The sequence below is a fragment of the Styela clava genome, chromosome 14 (genome assembly GCF_964204865.1).
Source record: "Styela clava chromosome 14, kaStyClav1.hap1.2, whole genome shotgun sequence".
NCBI lineage: Eukaryota > Metazoa > Chordata > Ascidiacea > Stolidobranchia > Styelidae > Styela > Styela clava.
The window spans coordinates 8,511,307-8,533,365 of record NC_135263.1 but is presented as its reverse complement, the minus strand read 5'-3'; the positions used below and the strand labels follow the sequence as shown (position 1 = coordinate 8,533,365).

General features: G+C 34.3%; 3 protein-coding genes across 3 annotated transcripts; 2 read left to right on the top strand and 1 right to left on the bottom strand.

Annotated features, from left to right (window-relative positions):
* The first annotated feature begins 351 nt into the window (after positions 1-351).
* Positions 352-3,563, top strand: LOC120340812 (kelch-like protein 12). Its single transcript, XM_078120061.1, has 7 exons — positions 352-531; positions 959-1,082; positions 1,379-1,535; positions 1,980-2,197; positions 2,724-2,870; positions 3,015-3,135; positions 3,433-3,563. Exons 1-7 carry the CDS (start codon positions 467-469, stop codon positions 3,561-3,563), a joined length of 963 nt encoding a protein of 320 aa, XP_077976187.1. The 5' UTR covers positions 352-466.
* Positions 3,564-3,939: 376 nt separating this feature from the next.
* Positions 3,940-5,486, top strand: LOC144431950 (uncharacterized). Its single transcript, XM_078119795.1, has 3 exons — positions 3,940-4,416; positions 4,647-4,755; positions 5,082-5,486. Exons 1-3 carry the CDS (start codon positions 4,071-4,073, stop codon positions 5,446-5,448), a joined length of 822 nt encoding a protein of 273 aa, XP_077975921.1. The 5' UTR covers positions 3,940-4,070; the 3' UTR covers positions 5,449-5,486.
* Positions 5,487-7,037: 1,551 nt separating this feature from the next.
* On the bottom strand, positions 7,038-16,602 carry LOC120341595 (tektin-3-like). Its single transcript, XM_039410130.2, has 8 exons — positions 16,365-16,602; positions 15,430-15,921; positions 13,441-13,511; positions 11,370-11,513; positions 11,031-11,150; positions 10,373-10,475; positions 10,131-10,285; positions 7,038-9,704 (listed from the first exon to the last, which is right to left on the bottom strand). Exons 1-8 carry the CDS (start codon positions 16,533-16,535, stop codon positions 9,488-9,490), a joined length of 1,473 nt encoding a protein of 490 aa, XP_039266064.2. The 5' UTR covers positions 16,536-16,602; the 3' UTR covers positions 7,038-9,487.
* Between the last annotated feature and the right edge of the window lie 5,457 nt (positions 16,603-22,059).

Genomic DNA, 22,059 nt, shown 5'->3' with positions numbered 1-22,059 from the left:
GTACCTGAAATGTCAGTTGACTTTAACGGTTAAAATAAATCGTAACCGTTAACCATCTAAAATTAACCATTCCCAGCCCTAAATTTTAGCGCAGGTCCAAGGTTGTCCGCGAACAATGTAAAAATGATTTTGTGGCCCTAGATGCCGACAACTTTGAACCACCCTGGTCGAAATCCTGTCCCGTGTAAGTGTCTCAATATTCTATGTATTTGGTGAGGTCTGGTTTATTTGCCCTGTTCTTGCCATTTTCTTTAACTTCCATCTTGCCGGTATTGTCACTATATATCTTGAGCAGCATCACATTTATTTGTTAGTGCTGTTCAAGATGGCAGACAATGAAATACTTTGCATCCGAAAAAAATGGCACTGTGCAATTTCAAAAATCAATATAATTGCTATCTATAATTATTTTTCCATTTAGTTAAACCTGTGTAATTAAAAGTTTTATTTATAAAATCTATGTGTGATGTCTGTAAAAATCGGTGTAAATGATGATAATCATGCAAAAGAAATGTTGGAGGAATTGAACAGGTTTGTTTTATTACTGAAATATAATTTTTTTAATTAGGAAACGGCTATCAAAAATTGTTAGTCTATATGAACATCGGGAAATTCTTTCAAACTACTTCTCGAACTTGTCGTTCATTTCACGTGTTTTTACTATCCCTTTATTCCTCTCTTATTTTACTTACTTTGTTTATTCTTTTCTGAGGATTTATGACCTTGGATTTTTGAGGTGTTGGCAATGCTAATGTGATATGCTCTCTTGCGATTCTCGACTTCAGTTTTGCCAGAAGTTAAAGCAATTTTGCAAGTTATTTCTTCCACTTGACCATGGATTTTATTTTGTTCCAGAGCATACCGTCATTCTTTAGTGTGGCCAAATATGTTTCCTTAGTTTATGCCAAACTTTCCATTATTGAAAAACGTGACTTTGATTTAATTTTTTGAATATAAGATACAGAAATGAATCGAAGCTGCATTGCGATTTCACTATTATAGCTGGTACAGAAGAAATCCCGGTGCACAAGAATGTCATATCGGCTGGATCTGATTACTTCAAAGCTATGCTTTCTCATGATGTGGGTTTATTATTGTTGGCATTTTTTATTTTCTCAATATATCGATCACGGCTCATGTGCAACAAAGTTTTCTCGTAAGATTGTATTGTATTCAAATTACGTAAACCTGCGATTAATAGGTGAACAGTGTGGAAATTACGACAACAAAAATTTATATTTTGGGCACCGTAATTGTTATCCATTAAATATATTGAAAAAAAGCCCCAAAAAAGTTTCGAATTATATGCATTAGGATTAGAGAATGTTAATTGTACGACAATACAGAATGATAATTTGATTGTTCATCTGTTGTTTGGAAGAATGTTGAAACTCAATCCGGCAGAGTGGAGATTAAAGGAGTGGATCCAGTATGCCTGAAACAATGTATAGAATATATCTACACCGGTGAATTATCTACAACAATTGAGAACGCCGAATCCTTGATGAATGTGGCTCAATTCATACAGCTAAGAAGTACGTGCTTCTTCTTTGTGTGTTTATCTCTTGGTTTTCGCAGATATTTGTTTATATCGATTTTATGATTCTATAATACGAAGTTAAAAGGAACATATTTAACAGCATAAAGCGAGAACTATCATTTGGGGTTACGTGGAACTTACTACATTTCCATGCTCTATGCCTTTGTGCAAGTGTATCCGTATAATGTGAGGATGTTGAAGCAAGAGTGAGGATGACTATTCTATTTGATTCAAGAGTGTTGCTGCACACTAACACGAATGTATTTCTGTAACCGAGGTCAGAAGGAATGCTACAGAAATACATTTGTGTTAGCGCGCAGAAAGACTCTTGAATCAAATAGAATAAAACGACAATATATATTGCAAAAAATATAGGCCTATATATGACAATTAGTCAATAACACATTAAAAATATCTTGTTTTTATCGATAACTATTAGAAGTTGTCGATGGAATTACAAATTCTCTCGAAGAAAACCTTGATGAAAACTCATATTTCGTTACGATGAAAATCGCGAATCTTTATGGTTGCAAAATATTGGAGGAAAAAGGGAAAATATTTGCAATGAAGAATTTTGAGAAAATTTCAAATAAGGAAGAGTTCAAATTCATCGAAGAAAAGGATATAATTGATATGATCAAATGCCAAGACAATAAGGTATTGAGCATGCTACATTATTTTAACCAACCAGTATAATTATGTAAATAAGAAGACATTGCAAAAAAATAATGGAAGTATGTTATGTACAAAAAACAGCTATAGCTTGGCTTCAAATTTATTAACATTGGTCAATAGCCCTCTGTTTTAAAAACACCATTTTTGCTACTTATTTTTATGGTAATGCTCATAAATTCGCTGGAATAATACATAAAAATAATTTTTTCCTATAATGAAGGTAGTTTTTTGTAGAAACAACTAAACAAGTATAAATTTATTTTGAGACAACCTTATAGCGCTTCATACTCGAGCCTATTTGAGATGAAACTCGGAACATCAATATCCACGGCCAACCAAAGCGCGAGTTTTCTTATTTCGTTCTAACATATCAATATTCTAAAATCTAAGCAATAGGAGTCAAACTGGTAAAAAAAAATGGTTTTAAACAAAATCTTGAAACACGTGTTTTGTCAAATGAATTAATTATGCATGCATGCAGTTATAACTCACATTTTTTTTACCGAAGGCATCAGAAAAAATGAAGCTGAAGGCATTAATAACATGGATAGAACACAAAGCATCTGATCGCAAAAAAGTACTGAAGAAATTGGATCATTATGTGGATCTACAGAAAGTTCCTCTCAATTATAGGAGATTCTTGATTGAAAAAAAGGTTTGAGCACTATTCGATAAGTAAATATTTATTTATTGAAATAAAAGTATGTAACATGCTATCTTGAAGGTTATATTCCAGATGATTATATTAATCGTATTCGCAATTATTCCATAACAACCTCTTCAATTTATATTTATTCAGAAAATCGTCAAGACGTGTCTTGAGTGCTGTCATGCCATAAGTATGTCTGTAATGGACAGCATGAACATTGTAGCATCTGATTCGGACTCATTTGAACCTGAGAACAGTTCTACAAGTGCAGGTTAGTGAGAATAGTGCTGAAGCCATAGTTCATTGTTGCTTTAGCTGCTTGCAATCCTTTTTCTCATTTTTTGTAACAAGGTTCCAATAAAATAAAAATTGCAAAGGATTATATAACGATCGATGCATGCCAACGACGTATCCGGATTGTTTGTGTTTCAATAGTATTGTCTACAACCAAATATCATATTCAAAAATTTGCATAAATGTTAATGTAGACGTGCCCGCTTTGAACAAGAAGGTTTCAGATGAATTATGCGTTAAAATTTGTATCTTATCTTATTTTCTTATTGTCCAGGTGCAATGCTTGTTTCACAGACATCATCGAATCTGCCAGTATATAAAGAAATCGTATCGACTGTCCTAGATCATGATATGTTTGCATATATGAAACTCGTGCACTCTTGGGACTTGAATAATATCAAGTAAGAAACCATAAATATTCATGTACCCTTGTCAAGTCCGCAAAATCTTCAGAAAATTCATTGTGCTACTAAGACTCAAAATTGGGACCATAAATTTTGAAATTCACTGTTTTATTTTTATTACTGTGAGATACACTTCATTGATTAAATATATTAGTGTTTTTTTGCAAAATTCTTTAAAGTTGTATCAACTGTGATAGATAAGGATATGTTCGCATATAAGAAACTTGTTCATTCTTCGGATTTGGATGATATTAAGTGAGAAACATTATATATTTCCTTGATACTATTTGGTTGGTTGTTCAATACAATTCTTATGGTCATCGAAAACCTTTCCTAATTTTAATGGATTTTGAACAAAAGTAGTAAACCAGGTAGGTAAGCTATGATAATCACTGAGAAAGTAATAACGTTTTCACAATTTAACAAACACAGATGTTCGTTAATGTAGAGTCTTATTTGCCTACACAATTTATATACATATATTTTTAGGAAAAAATTCGACGTTGACATGAACGAATCTGTGATGGGCGACAAGTCCAAAATTAATCTCACTCCTACAACTTCAGATGGAAACCCTAAAAAAGCAGAAAAATCTTTGAAGGATCTTTATGAAAAAGTTTCAAATTCTGTCGCTCAGGATACGACCAAATTCGATTCGAATTTACCTAATGAAGCACTGGAAAGAATTTTTGCTAGTCTTCGTCCTGAGTTTCCTCAAGTACACATGGATCGAGTGCATGATTCACCATGCAACATTATATTCACTGCTCCGAACCACGAAAAATGCAGGATGGCGTTGGACATGTTCAAACACTTTCTGGATCGAGAAAAAATGACGAATGGCCCAAATCAAGGTAGCTAATTAGTGTAAATTGTTGATAGATGCGATTTTATTGGACTTTTTTCAGTTATAAAAAATTTAATAAAATTAAATGCCGGTAAGTGCAAACTGAAATTCGGCATCACACAGAGGCGCTGTTTCTCCTATATCGTGTCACATAGACGTATATTTCTACGGTGGAACTTTTTCTAAATCTATGTCATTTGTGTGGATTTGTACCTAATCTTTTCATATTTTATTTAGCTAATTCAGGCGGACCCACTGATAAGAATGATGAAAATATGATTTCTGTCGACAAAGATATTTTTGGATATCTTGAACTTACTCGACGCAGTACACTCGACAGAATTTGGTGAGAATATCGTCAATGGTATAATATCCATATATTTCCATATATTTGTATTTTCAAATGAATCTGTGCACAATGTATCAACAGAATATTCAAAGTTTTGATTCGGAGATTAAGTGAGACCACTGCGAAATATTCATCTTCATTTGTGATTAAGACAAACATAGATCAAAACTCCAGACTCTTTTCTTTGTACTTTTTGCTTTATCCAACTGTTTTCACCATTTGGCAGTAAACAACCTTGTTGCATCTATTGAGCTCTAACTGGCTATTATTGAATACAAATAAAATACTGTTTCATCATTTTTTCTATTCATATTATTATACAGGGCTTCGAACGGTGTGCGATTGGATACTCAAACAATTGGTGATTGTTTGAACATTCGACTACATCGCCTTTCACCTGACCGCAAGTTTAACCCAGACTCTGCAATTGATGAATTTCAAAAGCTTTATAACCACGCTGAGTATAACACACCTCAAGAAACTTATGATTTGAAGAAGCACTACCGGTACAAGAGCGTGATTGGAAGTCAGCGACTTGCCGATGCGATTCGTCTGACTAAAACCTCGTGTGTAGATGTCTATGTGGCAGAGATGCATGGCGCGAACGACCACGTTTTATTCATTGCTGAAACAGAAGATAAATGCAGGAAAGCAATGTCGATATTTGAAAGTCTTATAAGTCTACATTAGTGACATTTCGTATTATTGTCATTTCGTATTATGTAAATTATACTCATAACATTTCTTGTATAGTACACGCATCATTGTATATATATATATATACATTAACAAAATCTCATCATTATGTCATTCCTAAATATATTTTCGGTATTAATTGTAAATCTCTTGAAACCTCATCAATGGTGACAGAATTCAAACTCTAATATGAAATATATCAAGGTTGAAACTCCGTGCCGTGATGTTTACCGACAGTAAGATGGCGTATAGTCGGTGTAGTGAAATCTCTGGGGGAAATCTCACTTAGACCGTTTTCTAAGCTTTTACTTTAACATTACTGCTATATTAAAACAGAAAAAGAACAGTTCACAATTATTCGCATTCAGTGATACTGTGGACGATTTGACACTACTTCGCTTTGATCTTCATGTCCATATATTTGGGCATTGCTCTTTTGTTCATCTTATTAATGCCGACCCATGTAGTGTAGTAGAAGTCGCCCCCTATAGGGGGGGTACTTGTTTAATTAGTAACATTTACTTGTTCTGTGTTTTTACTCAATTCATTCTAAATATTCTTTAGTTTTAAGTTAAATAAATCCTTCCGATCCGATTACAAATTTCCATTCGAAATCATGAAGCATCGGAAGTTATTCGATTTGATCTCGACATGAGTCGGAATTACTCGATGTTATATTCATGTTTCCCAATATAAATTTTATTGTATCGGTATGCTCAAGTTCCTAAAGCATCGCAAAATGACCCTGACGTAAACATCCTGCCGATCGCACGTCCTTGCAGGCAAACCTCTCAATTCCTAAATTGAGCAGCGAGTTTGTATCTGCTTGGCGGAGGCAGTCAGGCGTTTTCCTTTTAATTAATGTAAAACAGCAAAGCAACCATGTGCAGCATTTGCATTGTTGTCTCCAATTGAAAATATGTTTATTATATTACAGTTTAGAAGCCTAATTTAGACTGTGCAATCTTCGTACACCATTTTCAAGTTGTATACCCTTCTCATGATCGGTATATACTTGGGTAGAACACTGCAGCTAACAGCTCTTACTTTCATGTCTACGTGTTATAGTTTTAAGAATCGAGCTACCATAACTTACTAATCTCTGAAACTGGACAAAACACAAGCAAAAAATATGGAAATTGAGAAAATTTCGAGCCAATATGATAACTGAATTTTTATTCAATTTTCAACAAAAAATATCCATTGTATCAGTACCACATGCTTTTTTGAATGGGCACTGTTATCATGCTCTCATTTTCAAAACACGATTTTACATGAGCATTGAGCAGTAACGAAAACACTCATTGTAAATTTAAATTTATCTAAGGAAGGCAATGTTGTTTGGAGTGCGGGAAAAGCAGGGGCATCTCGTGCCAAAATGTAGCAGGGATTGCAATAAAGTTTGGGACTTCAGTAGGTTATCCGTGATTGCTTTGATTATCAGGCAAGTTTTATTTCAGCTTTTACCACAAGCATTTTGATTTGGCGCTTTCTGTCCACGAAGCTGGGTATGGTTTCTGTAGAGTAAAGTTTCCTGACATACCTACTCTATACAATACCTCAAAAAAACTTAGGACCCGACGTTTTTCTTATAAAAATCCTTTTTTATTACATAAAATTATAGCAAAACGGTGATAATATCAGTCTATATAAAAAGTATATGGTACTTACGAGTGTAAATGAAACAAACGACTTCATAAGCTATTTAATTTACAGTTCGTTCATTTCATTTTTTTGCTTGGATCTCCATTACTGGACGTGCTTCATGAGCAAGCAAATATGTGGGATTTTTCCTAAAATAATACAATCAGAAAAATGCAGACAAAATGTTTCATTTTGACAAACTTCGGGCAGTTCTACATCGTGCAATGGACTGGGGATATACCATACGGGACTTCTTATCCCAGAAATTTTATTTTCTAAATATGGCATACTAATATTCACAATAAACAATAAAAACAACCCAGCAGAAAATTCATCTTCAATTAAACTTGAAACACGTATGACTTGGTGTACTTGCATTTTGTTTCACACATTGTTACCATGGCAAGTTTCTCGCAAAACGAGATAAATTTAACACTGGAAAAAAAAAAAAAAACGATCATAATTTGATCAATTGGGACAAGTATTGACTGGAAACGCCGTTACTGTGTCCACAATGATCATTTTTTGACCGAAACTACAAAAATAAGTGCAATGTGATGCGTATGTAGTTTCTAAAGAAACAAGAAAATATATTCAAAAAATTTCCTAAAAATTCCATGACAAATCAAATATGGCCAAGCTTTAATTTGATATAATTGTCTAAATTCATTTCAATTTTGTGAGATTTGTACAATTGTGCTTGGCCATCCTTGATCGATTATTGAATTTCTATGCATGGGTTAATAAAGCAATATTTACATTGAGCACATCTACAAAAAAATAAGAAGCAAAAACGTTCAGTAAATAACAACTTAAATGCAACATAGGAGTTGGCCTATGTGAACAAAACTTAAATTTGGGGAAAATCTTAGTAGATATTCAGGGTTTTTCGAATTAGTGTTGAATAATTTGTTTTTTCAACCTCAATTTTGAGGTAATTGAGCGAAATTAGTAAATGAAAAAATACGGGGCGCATCTGACCGAATAGGTTGTGTGATTATAAACAACACAAATTGATTGATTTATGTATGGCGGGGGCATAATAGTTATTATTCCAGGGATAGGGCACACAGCGAACTACTAATATAATCTCTTACGGCGTCATCTGTGACTAAAATAAAGTAACCAGTCAACGTTCATTCTTCTTCAAGGATGGACCATATATAGATAGATCAAATAGAAATGCTTATATCGTAGTCCTCACTTGACAGAAATTTTGACTGATGATTAAACTAATGCAACCAAAAAAACAAACTTTAAATCAAACAATTTCAGATGCTACATCACACAAAAATGAAACAAAATAAACCATTTATAGAACATCATATCTTTTCCGAAAAATAAAGTTTTGTCTAAGTAATGTCAGTTAATAAATGACTTATTCAGATGCAAAAAAGTAATTAATAGAAAAATATACACAAAAACACTAATTTTCGAGTTAACTACCAGCGACAAGAATCTGTAAATCTAGAGAATTTGAGTGAAGCGAGACCAATGAATGTGAGGGTAAAATAATAATGTTTTATACAACAAGAAGCAAAAGAAAATCAGTAATCAATTATTTTAAAAATGGAATCCGTGAGTGTCTTAACCTATAAAGTAAAGTCTAGATAATTTGCGAGTGCTTTAATTAGCCCAAAGCATTTTACCATAAATAATACTGTCTTATATGGCTCATTACAAATAATATTAAATGAAATAACATGTTTCATTATATAGTTATATAATTACAATATATGGCTTTTTATTATAAAAATTTAAATTTCGTTTTCTGGGGCAGTGAAAACCCAATATACATTACCTTTCATTATTTTAATTGAATAATTGTGCAATTGTTGAAGATAATCTAAACTCGTGATGATGTCATATTTATAGTGACGTAGTAAAACTTTGTTTAGTTGTTGATTCCGTTTATTATCACTTATAACATAACAGGAAATTATGCACCAAATATTATTGTAGATATAAAGACGTCGTATAATATTAATTCTTGGACATTGAATTGACTTTTAAATTATAGGATGAAATTACAATACCATCTAATAACACAGTCTACACTACAAAGCCACACGTCAGGACGGATGAATACAATAATATTACATAACACAGAAACAATTAATCTATCCAATAATTTTCAATTAACACCGTTTTGCCATCAGAAAAATAAACTTAAAATGCATTGTTTTTGTTTAGAACCCTAAAATCAAAAACCGTATTTAATAGAAGCGTTTGATTTAGAAAACTAAAGCAATCGTTTTATTCAGAAATTGTAACAAATGTGAAGACATCATAGCAAATAAATGAAAGAAGCAAAGTCTTATCGTAACAAAAAAATCATTTGCAGTCGACATGTCGTGAGGCAAGTAAATTCCGCGTCTGAGTGGATATTTTAAGAATATCCAACTAAACGCGGAGTACTTGGAAAGGTTTTCCTCATTCCCATGCATTTTTCTTGATCAATGAACAAACTGTTGGCTTTCACTGCAAGATCGTGCTCTAGTGATGCTTTAGTGTGGACCAATCCTTGTAATGTATCTTCCGCTTCCCTCAGACGGATTTTCAACGTATTAATTGTTTCATCGATGGTGTGTACTTCAGATACGAGTCTGAAAAATGAAAAAAAATTAAGCTCTAACCAATCTGAAACACGTATTTACTATTTATAAGTGAATTTTTGAAATGCGCATTAGCATGTACATACACACGGCTGTTGGAGCAAATGACGCCTCAAATTCATGCGTAAAGTCGTTCTTTCCCGCATTGGTAGTCACATATTATGCTGGTCATATTGGTACCCGGGGTAATCTGTTACCTCAAATGTAATTACCACATATTATTCTCAACCTAAATCATAGTATCGTTCACTACTATGGGAAATATAAAGCAAAAAGCGTTCACATTATTAATGATATTACAATTCTTTCGTGATCGTCGGACACTTTTTCAAAGTTCTGGTGCAACACGAATGATTTCTAATTGGTACTTTACCCATTTTTTTTCTAGAAAACAGCATATAATGAACTTAAATATACCTCATTTGAGACGGATCGCGACAAAGTTCTACATTTGGTCGTCTTGTTCTTTCATCGAGTCTTGTTTGTGCAACACGCATTGGAGAATCTTTTTCTTGTATCGCTCTTCTCAAATGTGCGATAGTTTGTTCAGTAGAGAACATTTCTTGGAGAGTCTAAATGAAGTCAATAATGTTATAGCATAACACCAAATCTTTCCCTGACGTAAAAATTTACTCTTGCTTGTTGTACACCAAACATACCTTTGCAAGATGCATCTGCAATTTGTTCTTCGCGTCAGCGGTTTCAGCTACACGGTTAGTGAACGAAACATTAACGTTGTTGAATTGCGTCCACATTTCGTTACTGGAATAGAAAAAAGCAACTTTATTTACTTTTATTCCGTTGGGGGCATTTACGCAACATCATTATTATCCTCAGTCAAGCATGAATCATGAATTTAGTAGGCCATAGTGATGATCCAAGATTGATTCATTCCTGGATTTTAGAAAAAAAAAACGTTTTGCGATCAAGGTCATAAAATATTTAAGAGTGGTTATGTTGTCCTGCTGACTTAAGTCGAACGTCATTTATAAAGCTTATACACAATGTTTTTATTCAAGCCGGTGGTAATCGTACGTGTAGAATTTAATTATATGAAGTCAATAAATGACTTTAAACGTTCATTCGTTTGTCGATAACTTTCAAGATTACGAATATCACTATTTGCATCAATTTATTGGGATGAAATGCGATGCGGAGTCGCGATAATCACTTTTTTAATTGGAATTTCATTTTCATCGCTGAAATTGACGCTGGTACAAAATTTCAGAGGCCACTGTTTTAGTGCGTTATTTTACGGTCTGTCGCTGCTGATGTCTTAGAATCTAGATTATATAGTAACAAAACGATTTGACTTGCCTTGTAGCATTTAGCAGATTTTCAATATCATCACGTAATTTAGCAGAAGCAGCTCTTTCACTTTGCGATCTCAGAACGTTGTCGTCGCTAAATTTGGCCCAGGTTTCTGGGACTGATACTCTGAAAAAAACAAAATTCGGTTTTTAGTTTATTAATTAGTCAAAATTGGTACATATCGTAGAAAAAATTTGAACTTTTAATATAACATACATTAATTTATTATCTCGGACTTACTACTTTACTTTAAAATCTTCCTTTTGGAGGTCATATTTTCCAAAAAACATTATAGGCAAAATTAGTTAAATCTTTTGAGCAAAAGTAAAATAAATAATGGCTTACGTTGCATCAACTTTTTCCACTCCTCGATGGAATGCGATTCCATCCGATGTATTTCTGTAATAATGGCATCTGCCATCAATACGAAGTGCAGAGAATTTATCGCTGTGGTCTCTCTCTAGTTCATGTTGTGCAGCACGATTGTTCCTGTTAAAAGAACTTGACAGTGGCCATTTTTTCCCAATGTAATAAAATATTTTCGATCATCAAATAAATGACGTCCAATTTCTAGTCGGCCCATTCTAGGACATTATGACTTATTATAGGATTGCGTCAGTTGTCGACTAAATGTCAGAGAATGACAAAAACATCGCCACACAGCGTGGGGTAATATTTAGATAGGATTAAATCACGCTGAACATCACGGATTTATCGCATTATTATATTTACAAAGAACTAAGACAAGTAAACACAACTTGAGTAGGCTTGAGCGAGGCTAAATATTTGGAATGATTACTGGAAGCTTTTGTTGAACCATTAGTGATCAATGGACATTTGTATGGACACGCCCTTTTGACGAACATTAGTTGAGATCATGTCTGATCAACTAATAACGAATTGTGCGCATAACATCAAGTTGTGAAGATGTTCCAAAGAATATTTATTCATAGATCACAAGCCTGTTTTGGATTTCTTGATTTTTGTAACGTAAAATTTCATTTATATATCAACGTTGTGTGTAGAAAACTCATAAATTTTGTGAAATAATAACTTATGTTGATGTAATGTTCATAGCGATTACAAAGCATTATAAAGTTTGCCTCTGATATTCAAACAATATAGTTGTAGATGATATAAACCTGAAATATATCATATGCGCTGCACATCAAATAGAAACAGGCCTGCAAACGATAAGATATCAGGATAGGATATTACTTATCCATGAATAAAGTCGGGGACGAGGTCATAGTAGAGAATATTATTAATTTTTATTAAACTTATGTAGCGAAATAAATAGTAGAATGTGTCTGGCCAATTTTTACAAATTTAATATAATGTCCAACATATCGTCGCTCTCAGATAAATTACCCTACGCCAAAGGTAATAATGTTTCAACGGTACCAAATTAATTTTGCAGATATTATATTCACCGGTCGATGAAGCATATTCCGTTATAATAGCATCAAAGCGATGATATTTACGTAACCTGGAACTCACCTTCAAAGCAGGAAGAGAAGACTCAATCATTCTTATTATTTTTACCGACCGAATATGACTTTCTTATTATCGTTAGATTACTGGCATATTGACAACATTAACCCATATAATTACTACTTATATGTATGTTGGCCAAGCGTTTTACGTGGAAGAATAGCGTGTGGATGGGTGCGATTTATTTATAAACCACGCGTGAACAAATTAACAATAATCAGACAACATTTTAAAATATCATAACATTTGTAACAAAGGGTTTGTTTAAGCTCAGATAGAAACAGACAAAACCGAGCTGGGTACGTTTTCAATTTTCTTTGTTTAGAGTGTCATTGTATGGTTTGTCGTTTACATTATATCAATCCTTACATGAACCAGAACGAACAAATATCACTAACATTTCGCTATATCTCAGGCAGTTAAACACCGCCACGAACAAAAGAAGCACCGGTGTTAAATTAGTTTTGGATCGTCGTTCAATTGTTGTTTAAACAAAAAGAATAAATTATTAATCCATATTCGATCCTTCTTAAGGATGCTTTTGTTCCGTCGATCTAAATTTCTTACATTTTCATTATGTTCTTCATGTTTTCACAATGATATCTCTATACGCCCTTTGAGGGCGGTCAATAATGCTTGTAAAATCGCTTATTGTGTTGTAGGTTATGACACCACGGCACACGCTTGAACAAAATCATAAACTGTGTTTTGTAGTTATATATACATAACATTCATTTAATATATTTGGGGCAATGAATGTCGGTCTTGTTCATGCGGAAGTTACATCTCATACGTGATGTTCAAGCGATTGAAGGTTGACGATTAAAATTGTGTGAGTTGTTAGTTTTGTTTAGTGAATAATTCCATTGCTTTTTATTCAATATGAAGATGGATTTTCCTACACTAGAATTTAAAAACTCACGATAACTGGGCGATTGCTCTATCGATGTGTCTGCGCATGCGTTCTTGGCATGATTTGATGACGTCAACTTCCTGAAAATAAGAATAAAAAAATTCCCAGTAAGAGATTTGAAATGAAATCTTTATTCAATGAGAACGAAAACATTGAAATGACTTCAAACAGGAGTACATTGAGTCTTTTCTTCATTTCTTAATGCACGAACCGATAAAATTAAAATAATTAACTTCACCTCAATAAAATTAGAGTAGAATATTGAAGGCTATAATCCTTTATTTTGTTTTTTAATCCAAGTTTTAATTTAATTTTTAATTCACTTTAAGTTGAATCATCGAATACAGACCGAAAAAACACGTGACTATCACCTCGGCAACGGGTCAAGGAAAGAGGCTGAAGTTTGATGTATGCACTGGGGATGTTTAATATTTATACAGAGCATGTTTGACATCGCAAATTATAAACTTGAACGACTGTAATGCGATAGAAAACGACGTTTCGTGAATTACATGAGTCTGCGTCTTTGTGCCAAACGTCGTGCCTGTGCTTGTCAATTTGTTCAGTACGCCTTCAGTCTATATGCTCAGAAACCCATCATGTAAAACCGCATTAAAGTAAATCTAAATATTCATAGCGTTTGGTGTAGAAAATTACGCTAATATTGAGCTTCCTCACTATCATGCACGGCCGGCAGTCAAAGCTAGTTAAGGTCGAAACAAATTCGGGCTTTGCTAACAGCCTCGACTTTTAGTGAAAATTTCACTGCTGTGTTGCAAAATATCACACAATTACAGCTTTTACCAAGTCAATCAAATCATTCCAGACACATTGATCTAGGCATGTAAAATATATAGCAAACCTTTTTTCGAATATATATAATGACAAGCTTGCACAGACTCATTAGAAAGTATAAGGCGACCAGAGCAAAAAATGCATTCTCCCATAATAGTAGAGCTTTTCTAAAACCCATACAGATCAGACCTTGATGATGATCAACAATGAAAATCGCCTCCAACTTAGTGATAATCTTGTTTAGTCTAGACAAGACCAAAATGGACTAGACAATTATTTTTACCACACAATAAAAAATATTCTTCACATTGAGGAAATATGAAGAAAAACACTGTTAATTGTGGCTTGCGGAGAACGGGGGGCATTGTTGCTCACAAAAGAGATGAAATAAGTTTAAGAAACATACTTGGAGGTAGACGCAGAATTACATTTCAGTAACAAGGGTGGCCGAACTTCTTGACATAATCTTGATATTTTTTTATCACATTTTTGTTTCATTCTTAACGACATTCAACAACATTGAAGTAAATTGGCTCAATCCAATCATCTACAATTCGCTTCCATTTAGGACAAGGACTTAAAGATACCGAACGAGCCGGGACACTTATAAGTAAGTAGACACTTGTATACGACCAACAAAGGACTTCTCGAACAGTTAACCATATATTTAAAAACTACAACTGAGCCAAATATGAGCGATACATCATTTATTCACAGAAATCGCTATTCGTTATCGATTCGTGCTTGGCTCAAAAGGAGTTGGTCGAAACCGATTAGTTTACGAAGTTTTACCGGCACAAGTTGCGTTCGTGAACTTCTGTGAAAGAAGCTTGAGTAATTATGGACAACGCAAAGAGCCTACTCGACGCCGACTGTGGTACAGGGTTTCAATTTAGAAATGTTAGCTTGACAGGAGTAGCGACACTTGAGCACTGAAACACTGATATTCTGCGATGTTGTAAACAAACTGCAAATTGATTGCTTAAATTATTTGTCATAAGTATAACTTTTTAATTTGAGTTCCACCAACTGTTTATTACTGATATCGATAAATAAGCCTACTATCATATTTTCGCCTCGCAAAATAATCACATCTTTCGCCCGAATGTTCGCTCATATTGAAAACTGATTCGGTTGCATGATTACTTCCACACGGCGACACAATTCAGTCTTTATTCAAATATGAATACGAAAGAAACTCACCCGCAGCAGATTTCTTTCGACGTCATCGTGCACCAAGTCGATACCCTGTCGGCGTTCACGGTGGTAGAGGCATTCCTGAGCAACTTGAAGTGGACCTTCAGTTTCAGCAAGGCCACGTTCAAGACGCTTTTTCACCTCTGTCAAGGCATTTGTTTCCGCAATTTGATTTTCTATTTCGTGTTGCAGCTCCGATTTCCAGAAAGTTATGTCGCTTACTCGTTCTCCCAAGTTTTTGCTGCTTTCTTGTTGAGTGCGAAAGGTCAGCTGTTCTTTATCTTGAACCATTCGTGCTGTGTCTGCTCTCAATCGCTCAGCGCTGTTTCGCCATGATTCTGATGTTTTGTAGTTGGTGATATTGGACTTGAACCAGTCATCAGGTGTGTAACGAGTGAAAAGAGCTGTGCGATTACTGGCTGACAGCGGTGGAATTTTATCAAGCGTGGACGGGAATGTACGATTCATTGGATTGAGGGTGGGGTTGACTTGGGCGACCTGGGAAATAGAAATAAATGATTTATAAATGAGTGCTCACCTCAGGAGGTATTTTATCACTATCTCAGTCATATTTTTGACTCAATGGAGAGCCTTTATTTATGACGTCATTGAATATCAATCAGTAACTAGTTTTTCGTCTAAGCCCGAAGAAACGGGCGATTAGGCAAGGGAATTCAGACTTTTCTATTTTTGTGCATACCCATGCTATTGACTTCACGTTCAAGTTATTTACAAACACATATTGTCCATAAAGCAATCTATGTCTGTTAAATGGTGTAATCGTTATTCAATGATTTGCATTCACAAGATAACTAAAATTTATTCCGCAAAATCTTATTTTCTTAATGAACGCGAGAGAAATATGAACCCAGAGAAATATGCTAGCCCTCATTTCGTGTTGATGGATAGACTGGATTTCTCATAAGTATTATATCCCTTACCTTATAGTATGTACTTGGTCTCCAAGGCAAGCTTAGAGAATGACTGAGCACATGGGGTGGGGCATGGCTCTTGTAACTTGCCGTCATTGTGCTTATAGACGGAAGAAAGTGGTTTCCGACCGACTTCGGCCGGGTGTAAGTGGCAGTGAGAGTTGACCCAAGCATCTCCATTGTGTAATTACATACGATGTCTTTTATTTTCTCCTAGACCAACAAAAATCTAATTTCTCAGTTATAATAATCTGCAAAACAAAGGAATCTTCAGTCAACACGAACTTTCGTATGCCCTTGTAGTATGACGTCTATTTACATTTAAAATGTGTAGCATAAGGACATATCAGCGGCCTCGATCTGATGTTCAGTTAAATAAATCTTGTGGCCATTATTCACGTCGCTTTCAGTTAACAAGCTGACAATGATTTGCTAACACCGACATTGCTACATAGGTTTCAAATATAATAGGCAACATATGTGTCTAGTATTAAACAGTGATACGAAGTTGATAATAGAATTTTCGTGATTCCGATCGGTAATTCACAAAGAAAAATCGTATTTTCGTCTAACAATTCAGACCTTTAATTTCAGTAAAATGAAAGCATCTATAAATTATTCAGAAGATAACACAGAACTGGCTGTTATCAATGACTATGAATAGTTTCATTTTTAGATTGAAGAATTTTAATTGCACAACATTTACAACGCTGTTTATCGTTGGGACTACGAACTACCACGTATCTACTTTCCTATTCTCTTATCCATCGGTTCCGTTTTCTTACAAATAACAGAAAATCATAATCTTCTGGCATAACTTATCGGGTGTTGTTTTTACTCAAAACCTTCTCAATACAGCAGGTATTCTTATATATCCTTTCGTTTGTATGCTAACATTGCTGGCTGGTTTGATGTTTCTGCCGCACTTCAGCGCGTTCGCCCAGACTCGCTACCTGAAATCCGACCCCAGCGGTTGCTAGAGACGCTCTCTTGGTTACGAGAGCTGTGCGGGAGTCACCAGTACTCGCGAGAATGAGCGGATAAAGTGAGAGAATCACATACCCCTTTGGAATGCCTTGTTCGAATAAGACATATTGTTTGTGGCATTCTCTTTATATTGTGTGCTCAATAAACATCATAACTTCTCAATTACCAACGCATCTTCAGGGTAATGCCAAACTTGGTATGTTGAAACGAGGACAATTTTTGAATGGACCTGGCTTGTTAAATAAAATACTCGCAAATAAAGCACCTAAAGCGTTTCTTCTTTATTCAGCCAATTAAGGTATACCTTACATCTGTCGTTCAAAGCATTCGGCAAATTGAAGAGAATATTGTTCTAATACTTTTCTAACAATGGAGCACAGTACACGACTTTCATTTCCCTAGCGACTGCCTATAAAAACGCATGTTAAAAGATGGTTGAATAAAGGAAGGATTTATCTCCTAAAGGTCACGATAGCATAAAGTGTTCGCAATATTGTTCAATTCACATATTCGAGCTGGCAAGGGATCTCACCTGTCATTTGTGCGTTTGAATTTATTCTGCCCTGTTGAAATAACGCTCAGCGCGTATTCTTAACACGGCAGAATAAATTGAGGTATACTTCACTTGTTTCTACGTAAAACATCATCCTCATCGATAATGCATATTTATATATCACCAAAAATTCACCAATTGTACAATAAAATACAACATAAACTATAGCATATGCCATGATTTTTTAACACAATTTTAAAAGTGCCAATTTTTATGTATCGGAAGACATATATGTATGACGATTCGTTTTTTATCTTATATTTTGGCCGATAGTGAATCCGGTTCAATATCGCCAACTTGACAGATGCCTATATTTCAATGCAGCAGTTTCCAAACTAAATATTAACATCGTTAATGTGTACTTTATGCCTTTTAAAGTTTGTAAATACGTGAGCCTAAATAATAAAGAACAACTCTTCTTTTTCATCTCTGATTTTACTTTGAAATACTAAAAAAATCCGCTGTTCTAATGCTTTGGAGTAGCAGATATTACTCGAAACTGGGTTTTCCAGTATAGGATAATGTAACACGTATTGACCACGTCATTCGCCTATATTGCTGACTCATTTGCTGAACACCCGAATTATTAGGGAAATCTTGAGAATGATCACAATCCATTTTACAAAATTGAATGATAATACTGAAAACCCTTGACATCTTAAATATCACTTAATTCAGTTTTTTGATTTATTTTTTTTCTCTTTGTGGTATGTAGATTCCATCAGGTTAGGAGCAAATATAAAATATATTACATTATTAGGCATAAGAAGCATCGCAAGTGATGGTCCATTGTTTTTGCTATGTACAAATCCACATTGCAAAAGCGCTTGTGAGTATGACGAAGATTCCTGATTTCAAAATACCGGATCCGTTGCATCCATCTGTAAAAATGTACTGAAAATCCATGCCTTGGGTAATATTACTTTTCAAATTGATTACTAAAAGAATTATATAAACTGTATATATTGGTGTGTGAGCAAGTGTAAGAAATCTTGGAGACATATTTCACAACACGAATGTAATAATTACGCACTAGAAACCAAAAGTTCCCTGTTGTTTATAGAAAAAATCCATCCGAATATTGTGTTGAATAAAAATATAAGAAATAGATACAATAATAAACGAATATACAATTTTTTTTTACCTTTGTTACAGTTACACTCTTTCAGTTCTACGTTACCCATTGTAGTAGTCTTGCAAAAATTTGAGTCAGTTCGTGAGCCTTGTCTTCCAGCGATACCTAAATATCCAGAATCAAATTATAGAATTTCATTGGAAATGTGATCTTACTTTGAGCAAGTTTTCATTCGAATGCAAGTATCTTGATAATAACAATTTTTTATTAGCCAGTGAAGGATGTGAATATAAGGTATGAATGAAGATATTGTTGCCGAGACAGCTCCTGGGAAGACTGTACGTTGGGTATATTTCTTGCATTCATCCTGTTGATACTTGTTTACGAAACTTATATTTTTTTGGCGAGATATAGTCTATAAAACCTTACCTTCCGCTTCTAACATTCGGCATCCTTTGTAGCCAACAGGGCAGTGTCCGAGTTTCATTTCATCTTTTGTGGAACAGGGCATACATATAAAGCACTCAATGGTGGCACCTATGAGTGAAGTAAATACATTAGAGATTCGTGTGAAAGATAAGTTTATGGAATATCATATTATCATATATCATCATATATATATCATCGATCAAATTTATTACTATTTTTTGTAATTCGGCCGCGAAGACTAAATCACAGACGCGAGAGAGCATGCATACGTGAAATATCTTTTAAGATGGCGAGGTCGAACAAACAATAATTTGATTAACCCAAAAAAGTTACCTACTACGTTTTACTTTGGGTTAACGACATCAGTTTCAACGTAACGATTGTTGGATAAAATCTTATTATTTTCTTAGTTCGGACAGACCTGTCACTGCATGATTTCCATCCTCATTTAGAAATCCCATGCCGAAATTTCGGGTATTGAAAAAAATTGTCAATATCCTTCCGCATGATATACAGTATACATTCATGTACATGTATCATTGACGTTTGTGTGAACATAATCCAGCATGGCTTGCTAGCGGGTTTGTAAATTGGAATCTCGTGGGCACAATTATGAGCAAGTTGGTTGCTGGACTTCTGGTTGTCGTATGGCGGTTTACGTAACCGCTGGTCGATTATGACTTCTTCCGCTAGCAAATCCATGTATCTGATACAAATAATTGTCTAACTATTCTCCTACTCGACATGGACTGGTTACGCGAATAGAGGTCGTGCCCCGCCATATGATTGAGCCCCCCTATTGACTTTTCCCCTATGCGATAAACATGAAAATACAAACCTAACTTTTTCCTACGTTTTAAGAATTCACACCGGCATAAAAAATTTAATGAGGTTTTTGAAGAATGTAGGACGAATAAATAATACGTACCTAATCCTGCAAGTGCAGCAGCAACGAATACGATTAAGAAAACATTCATCTTATTTTGAAATGATTCAACTAATTCTCCTGATCAAAAATTCCCTGCGAAAAACGAAACATCGAGGAAAGGCGTAAAAATCGTTTCAGCAAAGCATCACGCACGTACTTTAAAGAGAGGCACTATTTTGGTATTGATGTGAGCAATTACAATAACTTTCGTTTTAGAGATTGTTTTGTAATATTGGTAATGCGTTTGCACGTACAAGATTCTCGATTAGAAACTCAAAAGTTGGATCTCGAAATGATTTGTTTGTTCCTTATTTGTCTTCCACCAAAATCAAACCTATGTACAGCGGCAATGAGAAAATATGATTGTCCCAATCGGTCACTTTGACTTCATGGAACATTCTTTATATAGAATTATTTTAACATTAAAAATAAATCAAATCTCTAATCCCAAATTAAAGCTAAAGTCTTTTTCGTCATTTTAATAAACAGTATATTTTAATGTTTCGTTTTTTTAAGATTTTTAAGATCGTGCTCATGCACAATCGTTATTGTTCTTATTTATTCTCACAGGAAAACACTTTTTATGGCGTTCCGGAAAATATTCAAACAGTTTGAGTAGCTTACAAAATTGCATTTTAATACGGTTTGCTATTCTAGCAATAAATGATAATTTTTTCCGACTCCAAAAACATAACTTAGGTTGTTATATTTGTTTTATATTCATTTTCCATTAGTTATTTCTAAACTAAGCTTAAAACATTTCCTTCATTTCTATCATCGCTGGTCGCCCCACCGACGCGCATCTCTGTGCTCATTATCAACGCCTAGCGACAGCATCCGGATATCTTCAAAATTTAGTATACTGTGAAGGGCGCTCCGGAAGTATTCGTACCAAGATGACGCACAACCTGAACGACCCTAACTTAGGGTACTCATACTATGCTCAAGTTGTGCGCCATCTTCGTGCAACTACTTTGGGGGCACCCCGTGAAGTATTATTTTAGCTGATATTAAAGGCATAACCAAGGTATTTAAAATCGAGTCGAGCAAAAAATCAAATACACCGATCGAGCTTTCATATAAAATAATTTTGCTTGATGATTTATTTCGAATTGAGTAAAATGTAGCCTTCGTTGATATTAAAAATAGAAATACATGCAGTCTTTTGCGTACCATAATTATACTTTGCGTGTTTTGCAGGGCCACTTTTGCAAGAATATACTTTTTGTGGGAACCAAGAATCTCAAAGTCTTTTCTGTCAAGTTAGCTGCTCCCGCTTTATTGATACTTTGCTTTGTTTCGTAACGACTTTGGTAATTTTGTTCAATTCTCACTTTTATGATGCTGGCAATGAAGTTTTCTGCCGGCTTACTCGATATTTTTTACTGGACAAAACAAAAGTATCAAAATTGTTACAAATCATTTCACGAGTCTAATCATGCATTGGATTGACGTCAATGAATAATTTTCTCAATTTTAAACGTTATTCATGTTTCTCAGTTAGATAACAGGAGAGTTTTGCTATTTACGTGATTTTTATATATATATTTAATCAAAAGCACGTAATGTTTGATTCAAAATTCAAGCTAATGGCAGTCGATTATTTCAACGGGTAAAACTGCAAATTTATTTTTTCTGTTTCAGTTTCATGTGTGATACTTTCTGAATAAATCAATAGAATTCTAAACTCTGAAGTGTTCCCAATGTACCGAATACTCTCGTCATATCCTAA